General features: G+C 35.6%; 1 protein-coding gene across 2 annotated transcripts; it reads left to right on the top strand.

The window, feature by feature from the left end:
* The first annotated feature begins 366 nt into the window (after nt 1–366).
* Nucleotides 367–25,565, top strand: LOC129258648 (cullin-5-like). Of its 2 annotated transcripts, none has more exons than XM_064098806.1 (10): nt 367–2,941; nt 4,983–5,076; nt 6,345–6,475; nt 7,594–7,701; nt 8,743–8,807; nt 10,269–10,392; nt 12,010–12,141; nt 13,261–13,384; nt 19,703–19,875; nt 23,518–25,565. In XM_064098806.1, the coding sequence occupies exons 1-10, from the start codon at nt 2,849–2,851 to the stop codon at nt 23,728–23,730; spliced, it is 1,257 nt and encodes a 418-aa protein (XP_063954876.1). In that variant the 5' UTR covers nt 367–2,848; the 3' UTR covers nt 23,731–25,565. The 2 variants fall into 2 exon arrangements, with proteins under 2 accessions (XP_063954876.1, XP_054752862.1); XM_054896887.2 differs by having other exon boundaries at nt 10,260–10,392.
* The last annotated feature ends 280 nt before the right edge of the window (nt 25,566–25,845 follow it).

Raw genomic sequence — 25,845 nt, 5'->3', positions numbered from 1 at the left:
GTCAACTCCAGCGAGAAATCTCCTAAATGCTTCACCATCTTTCGCTTCAGCATCGTATTTGGGGAAAGCTTCTCCTACCATTGTAATGATGGCTGATGCGTAGACTTCAAGTGGCTCATTTGGTAGTCGCTTTCTTGCAGTAATACATGATCTGAAGGACTGCATATACTGAGTTCTACCAAAGACTTGGGAGAGTTTGTCTCTGATTTTGGCAAAGTCTTTCTTTTCCGATTCAGGGAGGCCTTCCCAGATGATGAAAGCTGGTCCAGATAATCGTGCTGGCAACAGTATGTGCCTTTGATCAGAAGCATTAGGGATAAATTCAGTTGCCAGTTCAAAACGTTTTATCCACCGGTGAAAGTCTTTACCCTCTTCACCGGAGAAAATCTCGGGTAAATCCATTCTAAACGTACTCATTGCAATTGAGCACAATGTTCTGACTGCTATGAATTAATTTTTGTATTCAAAACAGTGATAGGTTAATGTGGCTATATATATCTCAAGATGTAGAGAGAATTGTCTAATCCACAGCAACCATGTTGAAAAAAATTGAGGTAAGCTGATTCCAATAGTGCAGATACAGCTGACAAATTTAAGCAGATAGCTTTTGTAACTGTCAAACAACTAACTGCAAAATGAACTAGGGTGTAGCTACCTTCTATATGAAGTAATGTATAGCAAACTGCAAAATGAAACAGGCTGGCATAAACCTGCAGACATGCAATTTAAAATTTGCTGTATCAATGAGCACATAAAAGGACTATAACAATTAACATGTATCAGCTAATATCGACATACCAAATTTGAAGGAGGGTGTTGAATGAAGATGCAGACTATCGGCCTAGGTTTGAGAAATTGCTCATCGAAGTAGATGGAAGGGAGAATTCTATCTAAGGCTTGCCAAGCTGATCAAGAAGAAGGGCGAATCACTCGAAGGATGCTTTGCTTAGCTTTACTAGCTTTCCTCGAAGAAGGAGATTCACAATTTCTTGCTCGAAGAACAATTCTGTCTGCAAAACTTGTCTGTTGAGTTGGAGTACCGCTGCCACCAGTTGTAGGAGCTGTATTTTATATTTTATTAGCTCTAAGTATACGCGGGTTCTTCCAACACAGAACAAGAACAGATGAAGAGGTAGCATAACCCCTCAAACATCCGCATCTTCTTCTCTACATCCCCCAACAACTCAACCTCTAAAACTCGTCCGACTTTACTATCTAACAGTTTCCACTTGTCACTGTTTGCTGGCGGCCACGCAATTGGCTCCTTTCGCTCCAACCCTGCATGTAAAGCACGCTGAGGGTCACTGGCACTGTGGTCTAAAACCTGACCAGGACCTCCCACTGTCTCACCCAGTTCAGCACTGGTGCAGTCGCGCTCTACTGCCATTACGCCACACCTCATTCCTCTCCTGTGAACCGCCACACCTCTTCTCCCTTTGAACAACTTCCCGCACCCTTCACACACACCTTCTTGTTTTCTGTTTGCAAGTCAAATTTTCCGCTCTTTTGTTACTTGAAGAAAAAATATATATTGAAGAAAGTACAGGCGAATCTGCCCAAGTGGAAATCTTTTAAAACTATGTAGGAGCTGTATTTTATATTTTATTAGCTCTAAGTATACATGGGTTCTTCCAACACAGAACAAGAACAGATGAAGAGGTAGATGTTGCTGGTTTGAAGGTATGTGCTCAACTGCCTTAGCTTGGCAGGGCATAATTTATTCTTCATTTCCTCTCTAGGCTTTCTTTGCACAAGGTACTAGATTTCAATACATATTCAAATTAACTTGGAGGATGACAATAACAGAAGTAACGCATCATCCTGAATAAGAACCAATCACACATAAGGAGTCTTACAACATAAATATTCATGATTCAGTCAACCAAGAGAGAGGAGGGGAGTAATTAACATAGCTGAGAGGACCAAGAGATAAAGGAATTTGATAACAAAAGGAATGATCAAGTGTGGGGTGCAAGGGATGAAGGATAGATGAGGATGACAAAGGAGATGGGGATAACAAGGATAAATGAGGATAAAAGGCAAGAATGCTGATGGAGACTGAAGAAAAAGGGAATTAAATTAGGGTTATTTTGGAGTAGAGCAATGTCCGGAAAATGAGAGAGGGGTTAAAGAACTATGTGAACTCTGGCTTACAGTAATGAACTTGTAACCAAAACTGAAATGAACAAACAAAACTGCAATAAACTTGAATAATGTACAAACTAGTTCCCTACAACTACAAAAATATGATTGACCTTAGGTGATTCATTTTCTGATGCTTTGACTTCAGCAATTATTTGACTTAAAAAGTCTTATATGGGAGGTCAACTTAGGCATCATCAACTTATATAGCATTTTATGAATGGAACATTTTTTGAAGTGAACACGCAGCATCTTCAGCCTGAATAGTATACAGAGAGTCATTAGTATTCATATAATTTGATATCAACAAATTGTTACAGAGAGATTTCAAGAATAAAGTTGCAGATGTTTACAAAAAGTGTGTTGTACCGTTTGAATTTTGCTTAATAGACGAAAAATGGCAAATAAATTCAAAGTATAAATCATTTTACAATTGATTGTTCAGTGGAGGCGGGACAATAATGAACATCAATTGATGCACCTGTTCATCTAATTGTATACTTTGATTTTAAATTAGGAACTCAGTGTGAGCAGTAAAAAAAATACACTGGGTATGTAAACCAAAAATTGATAGCCATTTGGCATATGTATGTATGACTGGAATTTCAGATGATACAAGAGCATAATTCACATGATAGACACTATACCAAAACTTTAGATATAGACTGTAACGTTATATGTATGATCATTTTTTTTAACTTTTACGATGAAATTACAGGCAGACAGCAAACTGAAAGAGGAAGAATCGAGAGCAGGTAGATACCTTGACACAAGTAAAGGAAGCAACTCAATGAGCTTAGTAAGTACAAGTCAAAACAATAATAATAATAATGGTATATTTACCCAGGGTAGCCACTTCAGTTCCGAAAACTGTTCTCCCAGCGGGCCCTGCTATTATTATTACCCGGCTAAACTAGGCTACCTATTCAGGTGCACACAGCTTTTTGAGGAATTACTTCCTGCCGGTACCCATTTACCTCACCTGGGTCGAGTGCAGCACACTGTGGATGAATTCCTTGCTGAAGGAAACTACGCCATGGCTGGGATTCGTACCCACGACCCTCTGTTTTAAAGTCCGGAGACTAATCCACTGGGCCATGACGCTCCACAATAAGAGTAGCAGTCCCATTTTACCTGTAGTGCCTGCACAGTGAGTCGAAAACAGCCCTTTTATGCGTTTCTGTGCAAACGACCTTCATGTAGCTGGTAAATCTTGTTTTGAAATGGCTGTTTTTTACTTGCAGTACGGGTAACGTAGGGGAAACGTGACTAATAGGGGGGGGGGAGTGTGTGTTTCACAAAGCGGATAATTTATTTACTCAAGGCATCAGCAACTTGAATATGAGGTGCCATATGGGATGCCCATTATTAGATGTATTTTCTGTATGAAGCACCATTTTAGAGTTTTCCAGTAGGCCTACAATACGTCTTGAGATTATGTACAGCAATTATTATTATGAAGGGTAATGCTGTACTACCAGTGTAGTGCCCTGTATGATAGTGGATGCAATAACACTACAGAAATGTATCCACCTAGTAAGTGTATCTAACCGTAGTACTGTGTTGGCAATGTACTAGTACCTATATGTACAATTGAAATAGATATGTCAAAATTCAAATTAGTATGTACTCACTTACAAAATAGTACAAAATTAATCTCATAGCATGCAGTCACAGTAATATCATAGCTGAGAATAAACATGGTGTACAAATTACATGAACTATTATTTTATTTATGAAAAAAAAATCGTAAGAAACTATACAGTCAAATGAAAATTTATTGATAATGTCTGTGGAATTAGGGGATCCACTCAAAAATATTGCTTGTACACCCCCCACCATGATACAAAAAAACTGTATTTTGCCTATTAAAATTGATGATTATATTGATTATATGAAGGCAGATCCAAGATTTTCCAAGGGGGGGGGGGGCATTTTGTGCAGGATAATTTTGACAAAGGTCCTCACTTGCCTATGTGTGATATATTCCACTAAAAAAATATTTTTTTAGCCTCTCAAAGGGGGGCGGGGCACAGACCGTTCGTGCCCTTATTTGGAATCGCCACTGCATGAAGGATACCAGATATCAAATCCATTACATGATCAGTCATTTAATTAAACTAACATACAAATTTGCTAATGACTGGTACTTATGACCAGGTGGGTGTTTCATGAAGCTGTTCGTAAGATGATTTTACGCATGACTGGTGACTCCTTCTTGTGCTAAATGATATATCCCTATGTCATTCATTTAGGATAAAAGAACATGTTCCAGTCGTTCGTAAAGTTGTGAGTAACTTTACGAGCAGCTGTTTTGTTAGTTAAGAGCGACTTTAAGAATGACTGGTGATCCTTGTGCTAGATGATATATCCCTATGTCATTCATTTAGGACATAAGAACATGTTCCAGTCGTTCGTAAAGTTGTGAGTAACTTTACAAGCAGCTGTTTTGTTAGTTAAGAACGACTGGTGAACCTTTCTTACGCACTAAATAATCACCAATGAACATATAATGGTGAATATCATTTATCACTAAAAAGGATCACCAGTCATTCTTAAAGTTGCTCTTAACTTACGAATAGCTTAATGAAATGGGGCCCCAGTTTTAGTGAACGGTCATGGTTTTGAGATGAAGGTAGTTTTATCACATTCACATAAACACTAGTTCATTTAACATAATACACATCATTTTGCTCAGGCATTAAATTAATTCACATCCCTTTCGTAGAAACAGCCCAAACACCCTCGGCTATGCCTTGTGCATTAAAGAACTGTTCCAAAGTTCCCTAGTGTACATGTATGTTATTATTACTAGTGTAATATCTCTTTCCTCTTTTCAGTTAACAGAATGCTGTGTAGAATGTCTTGTTTCAGTCTTCAAAGAAGAGATATTGAGGGAGTGTGCACCAATGATTAAGAGTAATGAAACTAGCAGTAAGTATGAGTTTTACTTCTCTCATCTATTGAATAAATGCAATATAGAATGTCTTGTTTCAGTCTTCAAAGAAGAGATATTGAGGGAGTGTGCACCAATGATTAAGAGTAATGAAACTAGCAGTAAGTATGAGTTTTACTTCTCTCATCTATTGAATAAATGCAATATAGAATGTCTTGTTTCAGTCTTCAACGAAGAGATATTGAGCACTTTTAGAAACGAACGTCGACATAGACGACTGGTACGAGATGATGTCATTTTTTGGCCTGCCTTATGCCTCGGGTCCTCACACACGTCCACTATCAGAATCGAGAACCTCGCCACATCCATTTTGCGGTTCTCCTAAATCATAGTAGAAGTGTACGTGAGTGACGTCATTTTAACCACTCAAGCTCAGCATGAAGATCAACCGTTCCCTTTTAAAACACAGTTTTCAGTGACTTTTCACAAAATCAATGTAAGTTGTATGATGCATTATGTTTATCATATTTGAAATTGCTTTCTGATCTCCAAAATATATATCGGTATATATCCTAGCTCACGTAAAAAAGCAATCAAAGCAAATGAAAGGGCAAGTGTGCACAAGTTGCACCTTCGCATCACACGACCGGGTCGCCAGGTGATGGTATGCCAGATCTTCCGGGTCGGGCAGCGTGTCATGACTCACTGGTTATCGCGCTTTTTAACGTGGACGTACGTACACGTACAAGTTGAGTGAAATCTAAAGTATTCGCATCTGTAGTGAACAAGGGCAGACAACGACATTGACTCGAACGATCAGACGACTGCTACGCCGTTTTCGTTCACTGCTCCTAAACCTCTCTACTAAGGGAGTGTGCACCAATGATCAATAGTGAGGAAATGAGCAGTAGTCATGAGTTAAAGGAGAAGTTCACCCTGCATGAAGTTGGTTTTCATTTATTTTACCAATTTCATATTAGGATGAGACCGTCGATACCAAAGAACTGGATGGAGATCGTTGTATGCTGTTGCACGCACAACCCTGACGCTACAGGAAAAGTACTTCATGACGCAGTTAACAGTATATGGGACCATACCAATGCGTAAGATCAGAACCAACATGCACACGCAAGAGAAAAAAAGTGTGGAAATATATGTTTGCTTGACCTCTTGTAGTACTTTTTAATTGCCTCAAGAGAGTGTGTTGTGACTATATCCAGCTTTTTATATCGGTGGATGAGACCAACTGGAAAGAAGACAAAGTGGCAATTTGCCATGACAACATGTGTTCTTTTGTTTTTTGTAGGACTAAACCTGATGTTAAAACTAATGGATAGAGTTCCTGAAGGCATCAATCCTATGCTTAGAGATCTCGAGGAGCACATTATCGAAGCTGGTCTCGCTGACATGGTTGCAGCGGCTGATGTCATCACTACTGTAAGTTATGTTATAATTTCATTATGCATATTTGCTTTGTAGAACCATCATGGTTTAGTGGTTCTGACATAGAGGGTTGTGGATTCAAATTACAGGCATGGTGTTAATTTTCTTCAGCAGGATATTAATCCACAATGTGCTGCACTCAACCCAGGTGAGGTAAATAGGTACCAGCAGGAAGGAATGCTTCACAACGCTGTGAGCACTGGAATCAGTAGTCTAACTTAGCCAGGGTAATATAAGGGCATATTGAGCATCTAGGTGGATAATTGCACAAATACCTTGTTTTTTGTAAAAATTTATAGACATTCATTTGGTTAACAAAATTCTTAGTTAAAAAAATCCTGATCTTTGATTTGTGTTGTATTTGGATTGTTCATATAGATAAAACAAAACAAAAAAGAGGAAGAAAAAGAAGTTGAATTTTCGCAGGCAGTTTCAAGATACCTCATCCCTCCTCATCCCTCCTTCTCCTCCTCCCTCCTCCTCCTCCTCCTCCTCCCTCCTCCTCCGTCATCATCCTTGTCCTCATACCTCCTTGTTTCCTACCCCCTTCATCATTATCATTTGTGACCTACCACCCCAAAACCACCAATAAGTTGCCAGGTAAGGTTCTCTGTCAATAGCCCAAATAGTAATTTAGTCTCCAAAATCCAAAAATTAGAAAAAATAGCTTACCTGAAAGAGCAATTCTTCTTCTTCATTCTGTGAAAATTTGAAGTCGTGAAGTTGAAAAAAAAGTTTCTTGGACATTACTTTTTCAGACTGCTTGGAAGTTTCACCGAGATTACACAGTATGCACATCTCATGCTTGAGTGAACCCCAAACTTCAAACCTTGTTTTCTCCTTATTTTTTAAGCTATTGCTGAATTTCCTCTGCATTCAATCAAGTTCTTGTAATGGTTATTGTTGGTCAATTTTAACATATTATATATCAGTTTAAAGCTTAGGAAATGAATTTTCAAGCTCAATAAAAATCTCAGTATTCATTTTGGTCGACTTATTGTTGGTTTGGGGGTGGCAGGTCACATATATATCATTATTGTTATCCTCTATCATTGCTGCATGGTCATGTGTTTCACTGTTGTTTTTGTTGTTTTGATGATTTTATTGAACAGGATTCTGAGAAGTATGTGGAGAGGTTATTAGAGTTATTCCATAGGTTCAGTAATCTAGTCAAAGAGGCCTTCAACGATGATCCAAGATTCCTAACATCAAGAGACAAGGTCAGTTTAAACCATACCATGTTATGAGTTTCCCACAAAAAGGAAACCATGATTTCCAGTTAGTAATCCAACAAAGGCAAATGATTTATGATTAATATATCACATTGCAAATAACGGTGCCCTATGCATTGTTTTGCATTACTGTACACACTTAGCTCTGTCCATTTGTAATCAATTTCTTGTTTGCACATCCATTCAGACATTATCGTGACTCCATGCAAAATAATACCTGTACGACCAAGTGCAAATTTACCCATTTGTGCATTAGACTAACATGGGTATTTGACTAAAATAGGTATCAGACCATATGCTCTGTAAAGCAATTGGCAATTAGAACAAATTTAATGTAGACCAAATGTAGACCTTGTGTCCATCCAAGCAGTTAGACCAAGTGATTGTATATCAAGTGAATATAAACCTGTCATGTTATTGCTGCAATTATTAAGCCCAGTGATATAATCTACATACAACTAATGTGAGTTTACCAATATCATCCAAATCACCTCATTATTGATAACTGTACAAGTGAAATTGATACCGGGGGCCCGTCTTACATGATCCGATCAATCGCAACTATGGAAAGCCAGCAAAGTCAACATATAAAATGCATATTTGTTCAAAAGATTTTTTATGTATATCCATGAATTCATTGATTTCTTGACAATTTGGTGTGTTCTCCTTTGTTTACAAAGGACATTTTTGCAAATTTCCTGTAGAAAAAATTATGGCACTGATGGATTTTACGATTGAATCGCTGTAAGACAGGGCCCGGGACTGCTGATTTATAAGTTGGCCAATATCTGTGTTGCATCAACATTTTGGTCTGACACGTCAGATCTGATAACTTTCCTTATTTTTAGTAGCTGAGAAGCACACTCAGTTCCAATGATGACTTTCAGATCAAACATATTTTGTCTGCTAAAACATCCAGTGCTCCCTCGAAGGTCAACAGCGAACATGCAATATCTCTTTAATCTTCTATATCTATTTTCCAATATTTGTAACCTGTTGAATTATTGTGATATTGGTTGTTTATTTCAGGCCTATAGGCATGTAGTCAATGATACCAAAGTCTTCCGTTTAGAGCTACCAACAAAAAATAAAAGGTGAGGCTGTCAGTCAGACTAAAATAATCTGGAAATCTAACTTTAATGCTTTAAGAGAATTCATAGAAAGATTCCATGTGGCTTTGATTTTACATTAAGTTTTATTTTGTAGGCTTAGTTTTGATGAGGCTGTCTTGGGAGCTGATGAAGGTTAAAGAATGAAATTTATCACAATTTGAATCTGAAAGAATTTTTTGTGTCTGTGGATATCACTGTTATTGGAATTAGAGTAACATTGTGTGGTTATGTAAAGACATTTTATTTTCTTGGGCTTCATCGGGTTCAATTGTATGTATTTACAATGTGTTTTTTTTTCATAGAAAAAAAACCAATTACTCTGCTAATTGATGAGAAAATTATTTAAATAAACTTTAATGAAAAGCAATTTATTGTACATTGTAATTGTCAAGAGTACAGGAATATGGCATATTGAAGATTATATGTAGTACCTTATGTGTAGGTAAACATTTATACTTTAGTAATTGTGTGACAATAATCACAAAATTATTTTGAATCATTACAAATTTGTGTTTTTTGGTTTTATAAATCATTGAGGATATTAGTGCAAGTAAAAAGCTGGAACCTCGTTGAGGAAACCACATACCATATACCAGTTAACATATATATCACTGAATGAATTTAAAAAAATGTCTGCTGTAAAATAAAACATATATTGGTTTTAAATATGAATATTTTGCATGCTAATGAGGTACAATTTTTTTTTTTCTTCATACTTATCTCGAAATGTCTTCTTCTCTTTATCTATCACATGAATAATCAAAATCACTCAATCTCCGCACACCCTTCCATGATTTATACCATCTATCTCTCGGCACTGCTCTAAATATTTCCTTATTTCTACTCATATGGTCTCTTATCTTGATTATTTTGCTTTCTCCATTTCTTTGACTCTCTTTCACTTATTATTTTTCTCTCTCTTGCTTTCTTACTTTCACTCTCTCCCACCTGTCGCTCCTATTCGGTACTGCACCTCTCTTCTTCACTCTTTCACAACTTCTAACGTCCATCCTTACCTTATCTTTCTAACATGCACTCATTCTTTTACTCATCCCCCCATCTCCCTTTCACTCACTCTCAACCCTCATCTGCTTCCTTCCATCTGCCTCTGTTCGTCTCTTTCAATTTCTCCCTCTCTCCAAATGTCTGTCTCTCTCTCATCTGTTTGGTCTCTTTCTCAATCTGTCTGTTCTCTCCATCTCGTCCCTCCCGCTATTTCTTTATTCCTTTCTTCCTCTTTATCCTTCTTTGTATCCTCTGCATTTTCTCTCTCTCAATTTGCCTCTACCGCTCCTCCCACCCCCAATCCTCAACTCTGTCTTTCCCTCTTTTTCTTTTTTCTTCCCCTCCCTCTTCTCCCTCCTTCCCTCTTCTCTGCTTATGTACCCCTGCCCCCATTCATCCCTCCATTGTTCTCCCGCCATGTCCCTTCAGTACTATTAGTAAAGGGCAACCAGAGTCAAGATGTCCAGAGCTACTAGCAAACTACTGTGACATGCTCTTAAGAAAAACACCTCTTAGCAAACGACTCACTTCAGAAGAGATTGAAAGCAAACTTAGAAATGTTGTAAGTATCTACCCACAGGGATGGTGCCACAGGGGTGGGGGCAACAGTTCCCCCCAATGATTTATCAGGTAGTAAAAAACAGAATGATGGGGAGGAGGGGGAAGAAAAAAGGGTGAAGCGTATGAAAAGCAGAAATTTGAATCATGTCGCTCTATATTACCTCTGTTGACTTTAGTAAAACTTGGCAGTCTGCTGTATGTGACTCTAGTCGAACAAAGCAGGCAAAGAGTTTAACTCTTTGCCTGCTTTTTCCGACTAGAGTCACATACAGTGCTTTTTCCGACTAGAGTCACATACAGCAGACTGCCAAGTTTGACTCGAGTCGCAGTCTATTCACAAGACACACAGAGTGCATTAAGTCTATTGTTCATACACACACACACAATAGTGGTGTGTACATCTCATTGTACTGTGTACACACAAAGCTTCTCTTCACAATAAACCAATCAAAAGCAAGTGCGAGCTGGATGAGCATCGTCCATGCAAACCCCTCTTAACCCTAACTAGGCCGGGCTTTTCATTCAACCCCCCCTGAGATCTCGGCTGCCGATTGCGGGAGCGCCGCAAGAATTTGCATGCTGGTAGTGTGCGATGTAATCTACAAGGCTGTATGGTAAAATTTTCCAAAATAATGAGATTTTATTTCATATGAATGAATTATGCTAATTTATGCATAAATCATACTTTTGCTCTAATTCACTAAAAAAAGCTCCTAGAATGCTAATTTTTGGTAAAAATATTCTTTGTAGCATTCTTAACAATCGCAATTGAAAAAAACTTCTGTTTGGAAATCAATTTCTTATGTATTTTATTGTTTTATGAATTTCTTTGTTTTTTTAGCAGATTTATTGCACAACCTTTTTGAAGCATAATTATGCTAAAATCAATTGATTTCAGCTGTTTGAAGCAAAAATAATCATATCTTTATGAATAAGATGAGAAAACTCAATTTGCTTTGACTTTGTACACAAAATCACGTTTTGGAACAATTTTTGGTCTGACATGCACTTAGAAAATGTTGCGTAATTTCGGAACCGCGTACCCGGGCGTCGCAAATTTGGTCTCAAAAGATGCGCGAGACTTGAAAGTATAAATTCTGTGAGTGGTGCGGTAAAAAAATTTCGCGCGGCGAAATGATCGCAGAAAATGTTGAGGGGGGGTTGATTCAACCCCCCCTCCCCCCCCCCCGGTCAGTTTAGGGTTAAGGTTGCAACTTGAAATAAATTTGTTGAAGGAGTGATTTTGTCTGTGGCAGGTAAAGAGTTAACTGAGAAAAAATATGATGTCATCCCCTTCCCCAGCCGGTTATGTTGATGTGACTATGGCATGTATTTGAATTAGTTCCATTAACTTTTATGTTTATTATTTGTCATTTTTGTTATTCGCTGTATTATTTTTCATGTAATTTTCCAGGGCTCTCTACATGTATGTTTGTCAGTAGTACCTAGTTGTACATATAGTGTTTGTAGAAAAAATTTCACCTTTTTGGAAATAAAAACAATGTATTTATATGATATTTACAAGTTATATTTCAGAGCTATTAGGATATCGATGAGGATTTATGAAAAAGCTTTACCTTATTCTGTTTTCTTCTCCCATTCCTTTTGTTATATCAAGCTTCTAGTATTGAAGTATGTGCAAAACAAAGATGTGTTTATGAGGTACCATAAAGCACATCTAACAAGACGATTAATACTTGATACATCGGCAGATAGTGAGAAGGAAGAAAATATGGTGGAGTGGCTCAGGGTAAGTTAATCATTTTCTTTCTCCTCAATCATTCCTTCTCTCTTGCTCAAACATCTATTTTTTCTCTCCCCCAAACCTTTCTCTTTTCTTTTTCTCCTTTTCTCTCTTCTAATATCACTCTATCTGTTCATTTTTTTTTCTTTCTGAGTCTCGTTATTCTCCCTTCTGTGTTGCTCTCTCTCTCTCTACTTTGCAACATAATTAAGGTTGTTCTTGTCATCTTCACCAGCATTATCACTGTCATCATCTTCACCATCACCACAATTATCATCGTCATCTTCTTCATCATCATCATCATTATCATCATCATCAACATCATCAACACCATCATCATCATTATCATCATCATCAACATCATCACCACCACAATTATCATCATCATCTCCATTATCCTCCTCCTCTTCATCATCACCATCATCTTAATCATCATCATCATCATCATACTCTGCATAATCATCACATTTTTCATCATTTTCTCATTACCCTATTCATCATCATAACTTTTCGGCATCATCACCATCTTCATCATTACCGTCATTATCATAATCATCATTATACTCATCATCTCCATTATCATTACATTGTCATCATTATCGTGATCATTTTTCTCTCCATGATCATAACCATCATCCTCCTCCTCATCATCATCATTTATCACCATCATCATCATGATTATCATCGACATCATCACCACCACAATTATCATCATAATTATCTCCATTCTCATCCTCCTCATCTTCATTATCATTATCATCATCATCATTATTATCATCAACATCATCACCACAATTATCATCATCCTCCTCATCATCATTTATCACCATCATCACTATCATCATCATCACTATCTTAATCATCATTATACTCTGCATAATCATCACATTCTTCATCATATTCTCATTATCTTCTTCAGCATCATCATAACTCTCATTACCGTCATTATCATCATCTTCATTATCATTACATTGTCATTATTGTGATCATCTTTCTCTCCATGATCATAATCATCCTCATCATCATCATTGTAATTTACAATCATCATCATCATCATCAACAACATCACCATCATTATTTCAATAGTTCACTAATTTGTCTTATTATTCATTGCTGTCATTGTAGGAGGTTGGAATGCCAGCAGACTATGTCAACAAACTTGCCAGGATGTTCCAAGACATCAAAGTATCAGAAGACCTGAATCAAGCCTTCAAGGAGCTTCATAGAAACAATTATGGCAATGTAGCAGGTTGGTTCAAAGCCTTGATATTAATAAGAAGATAAAATGTTTTGAAAGTGTTTGCATTTGAGTGTTCAATTCATCTGATAAACTCACCAAGAAATGCAAATTTCAAAATTGTGATGGTTTGAAACTGTCTGCAGTGTCGTGTCCATCACATGAAATTATTCATTAGCATTATACAAATAATGCACATTTATAAGTGTGCTTTGGCAATGCAGTGCACTCGAGGGTATGTGTATTTACAATAAGCGATATGCATGAGATGCTTTTGTATAATGCTATGTTTGATTTGATTTTGATTTGATTTGATAGCATTTATTCCATTCATCATAAAAACAAATACAAGGCACATACAAAGTTTACATAAATTACAAGGGAAAATTGCAGATATTACAATGATAAAATCTGGGAAACAGTTGAATAAAGTACATGATTTATAAATGAATGAGGAGGCAACTAGAAAGGGAAAGCCTTATTAGCGCTGCCACCTTTACAAAATCTGGAAACTGAATATATATATATGATATTGTAAAATACATGATGTAATAAATACTGAATACCAGACATAAACATTAAACATAAAAGGAGGAGGAAAAAAAAGAAGAAGAAAAAAAAAAAAAAAAAAAAAAAACCTGATCATACATTATTTGAATATTTACTGAGAAGTTGTGTTTTATATCTCCTTTTAAAAACATTTAATGATGGACTAGATTTAACAGAAAATGGTAACTTGTTCCAGATAACGGGTCCTTTGTAAAAAATACAATTCTTTGCTAAAGAGGTGCGTATTTTGGGTATGTGGAAGTCTGCAGATCCTCGCGTATGATAAGAATGAAAATCGGCATTGTAACAAAATATTTCAGAGATATTGTTTGGAATATAGCTTTTGTAACATAAATACATAAAAATTGCAATTTCATAATCAGAGAAATCATAAACATTCAACAAATTTAACTGACTAAACAGCGGCTTGGTATGGGCAAGAAAATTGGCATGTGTGATGATTCTCACTGCTCTTTTTTGTAGCCGGTATAAACGTTGCATTGAGTATGAAGTACAAGAACTCCAGGCAATGTTACAATATCGAAAATACGGTGAAATAATGGAATTATAAATCATTTTGAGAATCTTTTTTGGAAAAAACTTTAACTTGTTTAGGATACCTATACTTTTCGAAATTTTCATGCAGATGACATCAATGTGTTCATTAAATGATAACCTACTATCAATAGTCACACCCAGAAATTTTAAAGAAGTACATCTATTAATAATGTTATCATTCATAGAAACAACTATATTATTATAATCAATTATCTTGTTAGAAAAAATCATGTAATGAGTTTTATTAGTGTTTAAAACCAATCTATTGGACATCAGCCATGAATTTATTTTGTTATTAAAATTGAGAATCAGATTTGCGATATTATAATCACTCAAGAACACACTGGTGTCATCTGCAAATAGTATATATTGAAGAATGCGAGATGAATTACAAATGTCATTCATATAAATTAAAAACAAAAGCGGGCCAAGTATGGATCCCTGGGGTACTCCACATCCAATGACCTGTAAATCAGACTTGTGATTGTTAACTAAGACATATTGCATACGATTTGACAAATAACTTTTAAAAAGATATAAAAGAACACCTCGTATACCATAATTATTTAATTTATATAAAAGAATTGAATGATCTAAAGTATCAAAAGCTTTGCTTAAATCAAGAAATAATCCAATAAGTATTTTCTTGTTATCTAGTGACTTACAAACTTTACAAACAAAATCAACTAAAGCAGAAGATGTGGAGTACCCAGGACGAAAACCGTATTGACTATTAGATAAAATATTGTATTGAACAAGGAATTTAAACAATCGATTATAAATACACTTTTCAAATATTTTGGAAAATACAGGTAACACAGAAATTGGTCGATAATTATTAGAACTTGCATGAGAACCGCCTTTAAATAAGGGTATAACTTTGGCAATTTTTAAGTTATCAGGAAAAATTCCTGTCAACATCGAACAATTGAAAATATCGCTTAACGGAAAACAAATAATATGAATAACTCTTTTAACAATAGAAATATCAATATCATCAAAGCCAGTACTTGATCGATTTTTAAGATTACAAACAATATTGATTATTTCTTTTGGAGTAATGGGCATTTCTATCTAAATATTGCACAAAATTACATGTGAAATCAGAAGTAATATTTTGCGTTAAAGAAGGTCCAATATTGATAAAATATTTGTTGAATTCATTAGCGATTTCATTATTTTCTTTAAATGATCGATCACCTACAATCAGTTCATCAATGAAGGTGTTTTTTGAAAAATTTCCCATGGATTTGTTAATTAATTTCCATGTTTTTTTCATATCAAATTGCACTTGTAAAAATTTGTTGTGATAATACTCATTTCGAATTCTTTTGATTTTATTATTACATTCATTTCTATATATTTTATAAGAATTATGATTTTTAGTAGTTGGAGATTTCATGTATTTTTTATATAAGCGATATTTCTTTTTGCACATTTTACGTAGATCGTCATTAAACCACAGTTTATCTTTTCTTGGCCTTATGGGTTTCTGAACCTTTGGAAAACAAACATCATATATAGACTTGAATTTGTTTAGAAAATAATTATAAGTGGCATTAGGATCTCTATTATCAAATTGCCAGTATTCGTCTTTAAGTTTGTCTGTAAATGTTTTAATATTATTTTCACACATATCACGTTTTATGATTGGAATGTATTCATCATTATCGATTATAGTATTATTAATGCAAAAAATTGGAAGGTGGTCGCTGATATCAGCAAATATAATACCACTATTAATAGTTTCTATGTTATTGTTATTAGTGAATATGTTATCAATTAATGTAGCTGAATTCATAGTAATATGAGTAGGATAGTGTATAACTGGAAAGAAGGAATTAACCATAAGTACTTTAAGAAAATCACTAACTTGAGGGCAAGAATTGGCATTGAGTAAGTTTATATTAAAGTCTCCAGCGAGGTAGACAAATTTATTTTCTTTATTAATTGTATCAATAACAGTATTAAAAGAGACAATGAAATTCTGGAAAGATGTATTCGGCGGTCTATAAACACTGCCAAAATTATATTTTTCTTTTTTGTTTTTATTTCAATGAATACAGATTCCAATTCAGCAGTATTTATATCAAGATCGAATCTATGAGAATAACTTAAATTATCTCGTATATAAATGCCTACCCCGCCTCCAGAACGGGTATTACGACAGTTACCAATAAATTCGTAGCCATTGATATTATACACTGGGTCATTAATTTTCATCCAAGTTTCTGTTGTTGCTATTGCACAAAGTTTGTAATCGATCATATTTAAAAAATAAACTATTTTGTAAGTTTAATCTAAGGAGAACATTAGGAGCGAAGCAGAAATACTCTTGCTATAGGAATATTTTAACATCTTTACTACGAGACGCTAAAAAATCATATTATGATGAAAAGTTTAAGTCAGTCTTCAAAGATATGAAGGGAACCTGGAAAATTATAAGACAAACGCTAAATTCAAAACAAAAGAGTCAGGGTCCCTCTAAACTTTTAGTAGATGGGGTTTTGACTGAAGATCATGTACAAATGAGTAACGCTTGTAATCAATTCTTCTCATCAATAGGAAATAAATTGTCATCTAGTCTTCCCGCAAGTCAAAAACTCTTCCATGATTACCTTGGTAATCGACTTCCCTGTTCATGTTTCTTTACTCCTGTCGTTGAAAAGGAAGTGATTGACATTGTTCATAATTTGAAAACAAATAAGGCTGCTGGGTATGATGGCCTATCTAATAAGCTTATTAAAGAAGTTATTGATGTTATTGTTTCTCCTATTACTCATATATTCAATTTATCTATTGTATATGGAATCGTTCCTTTGAGTATGAAGATAGCCAAAGTTGTGCCGATTTACAAAAAGGGAAACCCCCAGGAAATTGGAAATTACCGGCCCATCTCTCTTCTTACATGTTTTTCCAAAATTCTTGAAAAGATAATTTCTGTTCGTGTTATGAAATTTTTGAAAATTAATATTCTCGCTCCTGAACAATTTGGTTTTCGTGAAAAACATACCACCTCTCATGCTCTGTTACATTTTATTGACAAAATTTCTTCCGCAAAAGATAATGGGCTACATACTGTCGGTATATTCCTAGACTACTCCAAAGCCTTCGACACAATTGACCATGACATCCTTTTGTATAAACTATCTTTCTATGGATTCCGGGGTAAGGTTTTGGAGTGGTTCAAGAGCTACCTCTCTGATAGAAAACAGTTTGTATTTTTAAATGGTGTTAAGTCTTCTATGCAGTCAATTACATGTGGAGTGCCACAAGGTTCACTCCTTGGACCTATCTTATTTCTCATATATATTAATGATTTCCCTCAGTCTTCAAAAATCCTTTCATTTATCCTGTTTGCAGATGACTCAAGCATATTTTTTTCTGAAAAGAACCCCTGCAATTTATTGCAAACTATCAATTCAGAATTGATTTCTGTTAACGAATGGATCATTGCTAACAGGCTTTCCTTAAATCTTGTTAAAACAAACTACATGTTATTCAGCAACACCCTAGCAACATTGCCAGATAATATTACAATCAGTGATGTTCAGATTACTGAAGTCTTGAGTACAAAATTCCTTGGGGTACACATTGATAGTAAGCTGAATTGGAAAGTTCACATATCTTATTTATGTAAACTTCTTTCCAGAAATTCAGGAGTCATTAATTCATTGAAGAGTATATTCCCAAAAAATATTTTATGCATGTTGTACTCAACTCTCATTTTGCCTTACTTGAATTATTGCATCCTTGCCTGGGGTAACGCTGCTAAAGTTCATTTAGATGGGTTATTTAAAGTCCAGAAAAGGGTAATTAGACTAGTATGTGGAGTAAGTTCACGATCTCACACAAATATTTTGTTTTATGAAAACAAGTTCCTTAATTTACATGACATTTTTTAACTCAACCTTGGTTGCATTATGTATCAATTAAATAAAAGAGAACTTCCACTTGCCCTTGATTCATTATGTGTTAGAAATGACCAAATCCATTCTTACTATACAAGACAAGTTTCTTTTCTCCACTTGCCATTGGTCAAAACTAGTTTTCGGCTAAATACATTCGTTTATACAGGGCCAAAATTATGGAACTCCCTTCCTTCTTCATTGAAGAAAACAGTTAGCCTTAGTGTTTTTAGAAACAAGTTAAAGACCGATTTACTGAAGAAATACTTAAATCAGTAAACGAATGCCTGCTTGTTATATCTCGTCTAACTTTATAAATTGTATTCTTCCCACAATTATCTATGCAAAAATAGAGCTCTGCCTATTTTCTTTATATTTTCGTCTTTTCTTTCTTCTTTTTGAATTTTAGATTCTTATACTTTAGGTCTAATAGAATGTTTGCATTCTGCATTTCACCTTTTTGTTACTTTTTAGTGTATCTTTTGTAAATATGTATATCTGTACTTTGGTTATTTACTCAAATTTTTTGTTTGCTTGTTCTATGATGTTTTAAAATGATTGCTAATATAATTTTTTTAACATTCTGGTGGCCTATGGCCCACAAGCTAAGCTTCTTAGTAGGTCACCACGTTTCATTTCCGTCTGTTCTCATGGGTATTATTAATGTTCCATAAAAAGTAGTGCATGTATTATGTATATTATCCTGTAATTATTTACTATTGTTCTTTGCTATTTACTTGTATCCCAATAATCTACTGTTGTTATTGTTGTTGCTTGATATTGGAATTGAAACGAAATAAAGATTCATTCATTCATTCATTCAAAAGGTTTCAAGGTGCAGAATATTTTTCTTAATGCTTCTGCAATTTACATGAATACACGAAAATGAGTTATCAAGATTTTGTCTAGCAGTAAATGTATTGAATTCATCGGGTGTGAAAAAGTTTTGGAGGGGACCATTTGTAAATTCATCAATAATTAAAAGAGATAATTGATCAGATATTGAAGTAGAATGCAAATTATTGAGAAATTGGAGATACAATTCACGATCAGGCATAATCAAAGTTTATTTACAAGTACAACAAAAATATAATACTTAAACTAGATACTTAATCAGTCTATATTAGCATTGATAGAACCTGTATTTCATGTGGCATCTCAGTCTGTATCTGCTATAGGGAAAATGATGCACAGTGCTGCCCCCTTTAGCATGAACACATGACTTGCATACACACTCCCTATTGGCTACATCTTTGAACCTGTCTGATTAAATGTCATAACTGTTTTATCTTTTTTCCTGGTTTTTTTCACACAGATAACATGAACATCAAGATCTTGAATGCTGGTGCATGGTCAAGGAGTAGTGAGAGAGTACCGTGCTCGTTACCTGTAGAGTTAGAAGATTTCATACCTGAGGTAGAAGAATTCTATCGTAATAAACACAATGGAAGGAAGCTTCAATGGCACCATCTCATGTCAAATGGAATTGTGAGTCTCATTATTAACTTTTCTCTTCTTGTTTCTTGTTTTATGTTGTTATAGACACCTATTCAATATTCAAATTCCTATCATTTTTAATCATAAATCTAAGCTGAAAAATTATCATCATGAAGAATTCCATCACAGATAAGCACATGTTGAACTATGTATTATTATTGCATGGAATATACCGGACACCTGACTGGAATCCCATGCGTATCTTCTAGGGCTGTTATCGATAGTCCTGTCGATAATCGCTTGTTTTTGCCACTTAGCGATATCGATAACCTTTCTCTCCTTGTCAATAATACCCGCTATTATGTAGAGACACAGTGATTTTCCGCGATTTCACGGAACTCATGGAAACGCCCTTTGAAAGTGGCCTTTCAATCGGAAAATCACAGAAAACGTATTTTTCATCAAACTGCACAGAACAGCAACAGAAATTACTCCAAAATACTAACCACAAAACACGATCTCACCCCCACTTCGCTATTATTATAGTGAAGTGGGGGTGAGATTGTGACAATCCAAACATCGTGACTGCACTAGACTCCATTCGATCGCATCAAAAACATCACAAGCGCAAGCTCAACTAGCGTAGAAGGCAGTTAGCTATCACATCACACAGCCTAGTCGTGTGTTGCTGCCCTCTACGTTTGAAGATGTACAGCACGCTATCAAATTGGCAGATAGGCGAAAGACGATGTCCAAAAAGCCCCAAAATTATCGTAAAACTTCATCCAACCTTAAAATAATGCTAATAATGTGAAACGTGAGGATGTATTTATGCTAAATAATTATGTTTGTTAAAAGATGCTATGTAGTCATTTACATCCGATGAACACGGATTTTAAAGCGTTCTTGGTAAAGTGGCAGATACAAATTTTGACCAACGCGAAGTATGTGACATCGCTATAATAAGGCATAAAAAATGCGTATTGATTTCTTTTGTCGCTAGTTATCGATATTGTCAAGATATTTTTAGCATGATATCGACAGAGAATTTTCTCAACGATAACAGCCCTAATAATTACATATTTTATACCAGAATCTCTTGGCACATAGTTTTTGTCTCGCCTGCGTAGCGGAGCGAGACATAGGTATCACTATTTCCGGCGTCGTCGTCAACAATTGTGTTGTACACCCAATAACTTTCTATAGCTTCGAGGTGGGATCATCAAATTCATACCAGAGGTCCATCTCCTGAAGGCACAGGTCAAGTTCGAATATGAGTCGAATTTGAATAAGGTCAAAGGTCAATGAACTTTCCATGACTGGCACTGTGCTATGTTGTACACATAATAACTTTCTATATCTTCGAGGTGGGATCACCAAATTCATACCAGAGGTCCATCTCCTGAAGACACAGGTCAAGTTCGAATATGAGTCAAAATGTGAATAAGGTCAAAGGTCAATGAACTTTCCATGACTGGCACTGTGCTATGTTGTACACACAATAACTTTCTATATCTTCGAGGTAGGATTGCCAAATTCATACAAGAGGTCCATCTTTTGAAGGTGCAGGTCAAGTTCAAATGTGAGTTGAATTTGATTAAGGTCAAAGGTCAATGAACTTTCCATGACTGGCACTGTGCTATTTTGTACACACAATAACTTTCTATAGCTTCGAGGTGGGATCGCCAAACTCGTAACAGAGGTCCATCTCTTGAAGGTGCAGGTCAGGTTCGAATGTGAGTTGCATTTGATTAAGGTCAAAGGTCAATGAACTTTCACACTACTTTGTTCCTCTAGTGACATGAACTTTATAATTTTATACTTTTTAACACTAACATTTTACTTCAGAACTCAGTACTCTCTATACCTGAACCAGATTTTGTATTTTACTTGTTTATTCTTTAAAAACTGTTATTTATTTAATGAGCTATAGTTCTTGGCACCATTTATAATATTCACACAAATTTGCCAATGGTACAATAGAAAAGCTGTCAAAGTTTCTTAAATGTTACCCTTCAGATTTGACATGAAGTCTCTTCATGACTGCAATATGCAGGCGAGACAACGCTTGGCGTTTGCCTTGTTATTTATACATACAGATACTTGGGTGGTCATTTATTGGATTCTGTTCAAACTCTGTTTTAGATTGTTGCACAAGGGGCATTTTCATCAATTTTGTCATTTATGTATATTGATGTAATTTAATTTATATGAAATTATATACTTTATGTATATAATAATGATAATAATAATAATAGGCATTTATATAGCGCCATCTATCTAGAAGTATTATTTTCCGAGGCGCGTTATTATTATCCCGGCTTTAGCTCGAGCTACCTTTCAGCGCTCATGTATTCAAGGAATTAATCCTGCCGGTTACCAGTCAGACGGCAGGTCCCAAGAAAGTGGCTTCTTTCATCCAAGTGATATTCATGACTTGAGATGTTTTGCATATTTAATGAGCTTGATGCGGACCAAAACACCTCTTTTCATTCGGTCATTGCTGCTCTAATTGTGCATCGAATTTCATGATTTTGGTATCATTGTAAAGAAGAAGAATCATTCTTTCAGGTCATGTGTTTGAATTTACTCAAAGATTTTGTAATATAGGTTAAAATTTTGATCTAAAATATGCTACAAAATAATTATTTTCACCTGACAAAAGCTGCTATTTTCACACTTTATTTTTGTTTGAGCCCAAATGATTTTTAAATCATGATAAAGCTGAATATGTATGCTTTAAAATGGTTTAGGTTTCAAAATAAGAATTAGTTTAATCGGGTCAAGATCACACTTTTCATTGGCCAAGTATATAAAGCAGCTTGAAAACAAGAATACTGCACTATGATGGGTCAAAGAGACCACACACTGGCAAATTCCAACGGTTCCAGTGCCTGGGTTCATGGGAAGGTCACACTTCCCATGTGGTGATCTCCTCAAATACCCCGCGCCTGTTGTTCTGTGAACCTTATCCAGCCAATCAGAACTCTTGATTTCATGCAAGTACAAAATTTCAGAAATCTCGTCTTGTACCTTGGTGGGAAAAGTGTGATCTTGACCCGATTAAAAGGTGCCGCATATCAAGAGTGGCATTGTGAGAAAGTACAGAAGTTCAGCTTTATGGTGATAAAGATATCATTGAGGCTAAAAATAAAAAGTTTTGCACAATTTGCAAAAGAAAACAGAGGAAGAAAATTCAGTTTTGAGGCACATTTTCAGGCCAGAAATTTACTTATTTAACAAAATATTGTATACAAAATAAATGACCAATATAAAAGAGTAACATTTACTCTATCTCATGGTGCAAGAATATTTTATTTAACTTGAGGTTAAAACAGGTAAATTCTTAGAGAAAGAAAATCTCACGAATCACGAGATTTTGCAAGGAGGATTTAGCCACAAGATGATTTGGATGAATCTGGCCTTTTTGCTCATTAATAGCATAGGGACCTGCGGTCTGACTGGTACCCATTCACCTCACCTGGGTTGAGTGCAGCATAATGTGGATAAATTTCTTGCTGAAGGAAATTATGCCATGGCTGGGATTTGAACTCATGACCCTCTATTTCAAAGTCAGAAGACTAATCCACTGGGCCACAACGCTCCATATCAAGTGCATGGAGAGTCTTCCTTAATGTTTTACGCTCTATATTGATTTAAGTTATTATTAACATTTATATTTGATCCATTCAGATCACCATGAAGAATGAAGTGGGTATGTTTGATCTTGAAGTCACCACATTTCAAATGGCAGTACTATACGCATGGAACCAAAGACCACTAGATAAAATCTCACTAGAAAACCTAAGGCTTGCAACGGAATTACCTGACCATGAACTCAGGAGAACGTTATGGGTGAGTGAATCTAGACAGAAATTAGACCTGACACCCCTAAACAAACAATAAGTCAGTAAAAATGAAATTGGAGATTAATTGATCTTGAAAAAGCACGTGGGCGATTCCACACTAGAACTTCAAAAATATCATAAATTTCAACATGCTTTCAATAAGTCATAAGTAGTGTAATATTTTACTATGATACCTAAATCTTATGAAAATTATGAGTTTTAACCAAAAGTGAAATCAGATATAGTTTTTTGGGGGAAGAATAATGGAATTTTCAATAATTTTGCTAATTAAATAGTCAAGTACAAACACTGCCTGAAACAATTATTGGCAAAGCACAAGAAGATTGAAAATATTGCAGGTCAATGGAATAATGTATCATTGATGGTTCCAAATGATATCTACAACATTTTCATAATCCCTAATAGGGGCAGCCCTGATTTTTCCGAACCTATTTTTGGCAATGTCCCGTACGACACATAAAGATGCAAAAGTTTGTCCTACAATTTTATTTTTGATGATGCAATTTCACAATATCAGTTTCTCTTTCTTCGACCCATGGGTGATCGATTTATCCCATAAGGATCTAATCACAGCCCTTCATTTTTCAATAATTGTCCTATTAAAAGTTGTCCCGTACGACACACAATATATAATGCATTTAATTGCAGGATTTTGATTCAGAAACTGTAAACAGTAGGCCTATTTTAATTCATGTAATTGGTTTGACATAAAGTGAACTGAAAAAATACTTTTTTATCTCCATAGAACATGAAATAGGTGATTCTAACCATTTTAATTGATGTCATGTAGGTGTATTCTTTTGTGAATCCCTTCAGCTAAACTGGTGATTTTCACTGGTCAGAGCAGGTTAATTTCTTTGTCACTGAGCATGAAAAGAAAACGTTTATAATTGATTCACCCTAGCCTGGAAGATGACTTCCTCTTGCATGGAATTATTATAAGATGTAAAAAAATTACATATCAACTACCGTAAGTAACGGTGTATTAACCGCACCTTTTTCTCGGCGGGACAGAATCAAAAGTCGGGGGTGCGGTTTATACACGGTGACAGGTCTGAGCCAAGCCAATCTCAGCCCGATACCACTACCAGGTTTTCAACTCGCGTCGGGTGGCGGTGCGTAGCCGCTTGGGGCAATCCCGTTTAGAGGGGTATGAGCCGCAGGTATAAAAGGGAAGCAACTATGACTACCGGTATCTGCCGTAAATGTCCCTCAAAGTTATATCACGGTAACAAACGCACCTACCTTCATGAAACTGACTTTTTTTAATGGTGCGACTCTGTCTTTGTTGTCATTTTTTAGTCATCGCGGCAAAGTTCAGACGCCAATCAATCGCACAGCGCGGTGCAGCTAGCCAAATAAGACATGCATGTGTAATGTTTATCGCAACGTCAACGTAAGCTGGCGCTTTACCTTTCCGTGGAAGTTATTTTGTTTGACAAATTATTGGTATTATTTGACAATTAATTTCTTTCTTTTGCCTTTCCTTCATTTCTCTCTATCATCCATCATCTCAAAATCAATCTTCAATCCCCATCTTCACTCCTTCCGACTTTTTATTTTTAATTATTATTCACTTTATTCCCGCCCAGAGCTCCCATTGAAAATACGGTATACCGGTACTAGCATTTTTTCCCCTATTTTGCTGTCTGTAAGATACCGCCACACACGTACTGAGAACTACCGGTAGTGGTTCAAAGCAGACAAGAAAAACACCTGAACAAAATCGCAAATTTCACGTATCTTGAACCTTCCCGTATTCCCTTGTCTAAAATTCATGTCAAGACATTGAATGCTAGACAGAATTCTGAAAGCAAAAGTGGGGCTGTGATGCAGGAAATATGATATGAACGATCTTCTCGTATGGGTGAGCCCCCATGTTGATGCTGGTATCGGTACTTGCAATGAACACCGGTACCATATGTGTGTGTGTGTGTGAGGTGAGTGTGGAAGTGGCCAATATTATCGGCAACTTGCAGATAAGTGACGAAGCGCTGATTTCCCATCATTATTTACCAGTAATTCTTCGATATTTTTTGGTTCTTGACTCTTTCTTAAATACGCATATTAGAGATAGAAAGTAAGTTTGATTAAATTTTTTTTTGGATGAATTTTTTTTTCCATCCAAAAATGGGGGATGCGGTTAATACAC

This window comes from Lytechinus pictus, chromosome 4, assembly GCF_037042905.1.
Source record: "Lytechinus pictus isolate F3 Inbred chromosome 4, Lp3.0, whole genome shotgun sequence".
In the NCBI taxonomy this organism is placed as follows: Eukaryota; Metazoa; Echinodermata; class Echinoidea; order Temnopleuroida; family Toxopneustidae; genus Lytechinus; species Lytechinus pictus.
Note: the sequence above shows the minus strand (reverse complement) of the source record. Positions and strands in the feature narration are given on the sequence as shown.

Coding starts and splice junctions, on each gene's coding strand:
- LOC129258648 (XM_054896887.2), top strand. CDS start 2,849: ATGAAATTACAGGCAGACAGCAAACTGAAAGAGGAAGAATCGAGAGCA. Junction 2,942..4,982: donor GAAGCAACTCAATGAGCTTA/GTAAGTACAAGT, acceptor TCCTCTTTTCAG/TTAACAGAATGCTGTGTAGA. Junction 13,385..19,702: donor CAATTATGGCAATGTAGCAG/GTTGGTTCAAAG, acceptor TTTTTCACACAG/ATAACATGAACATCAAGATC.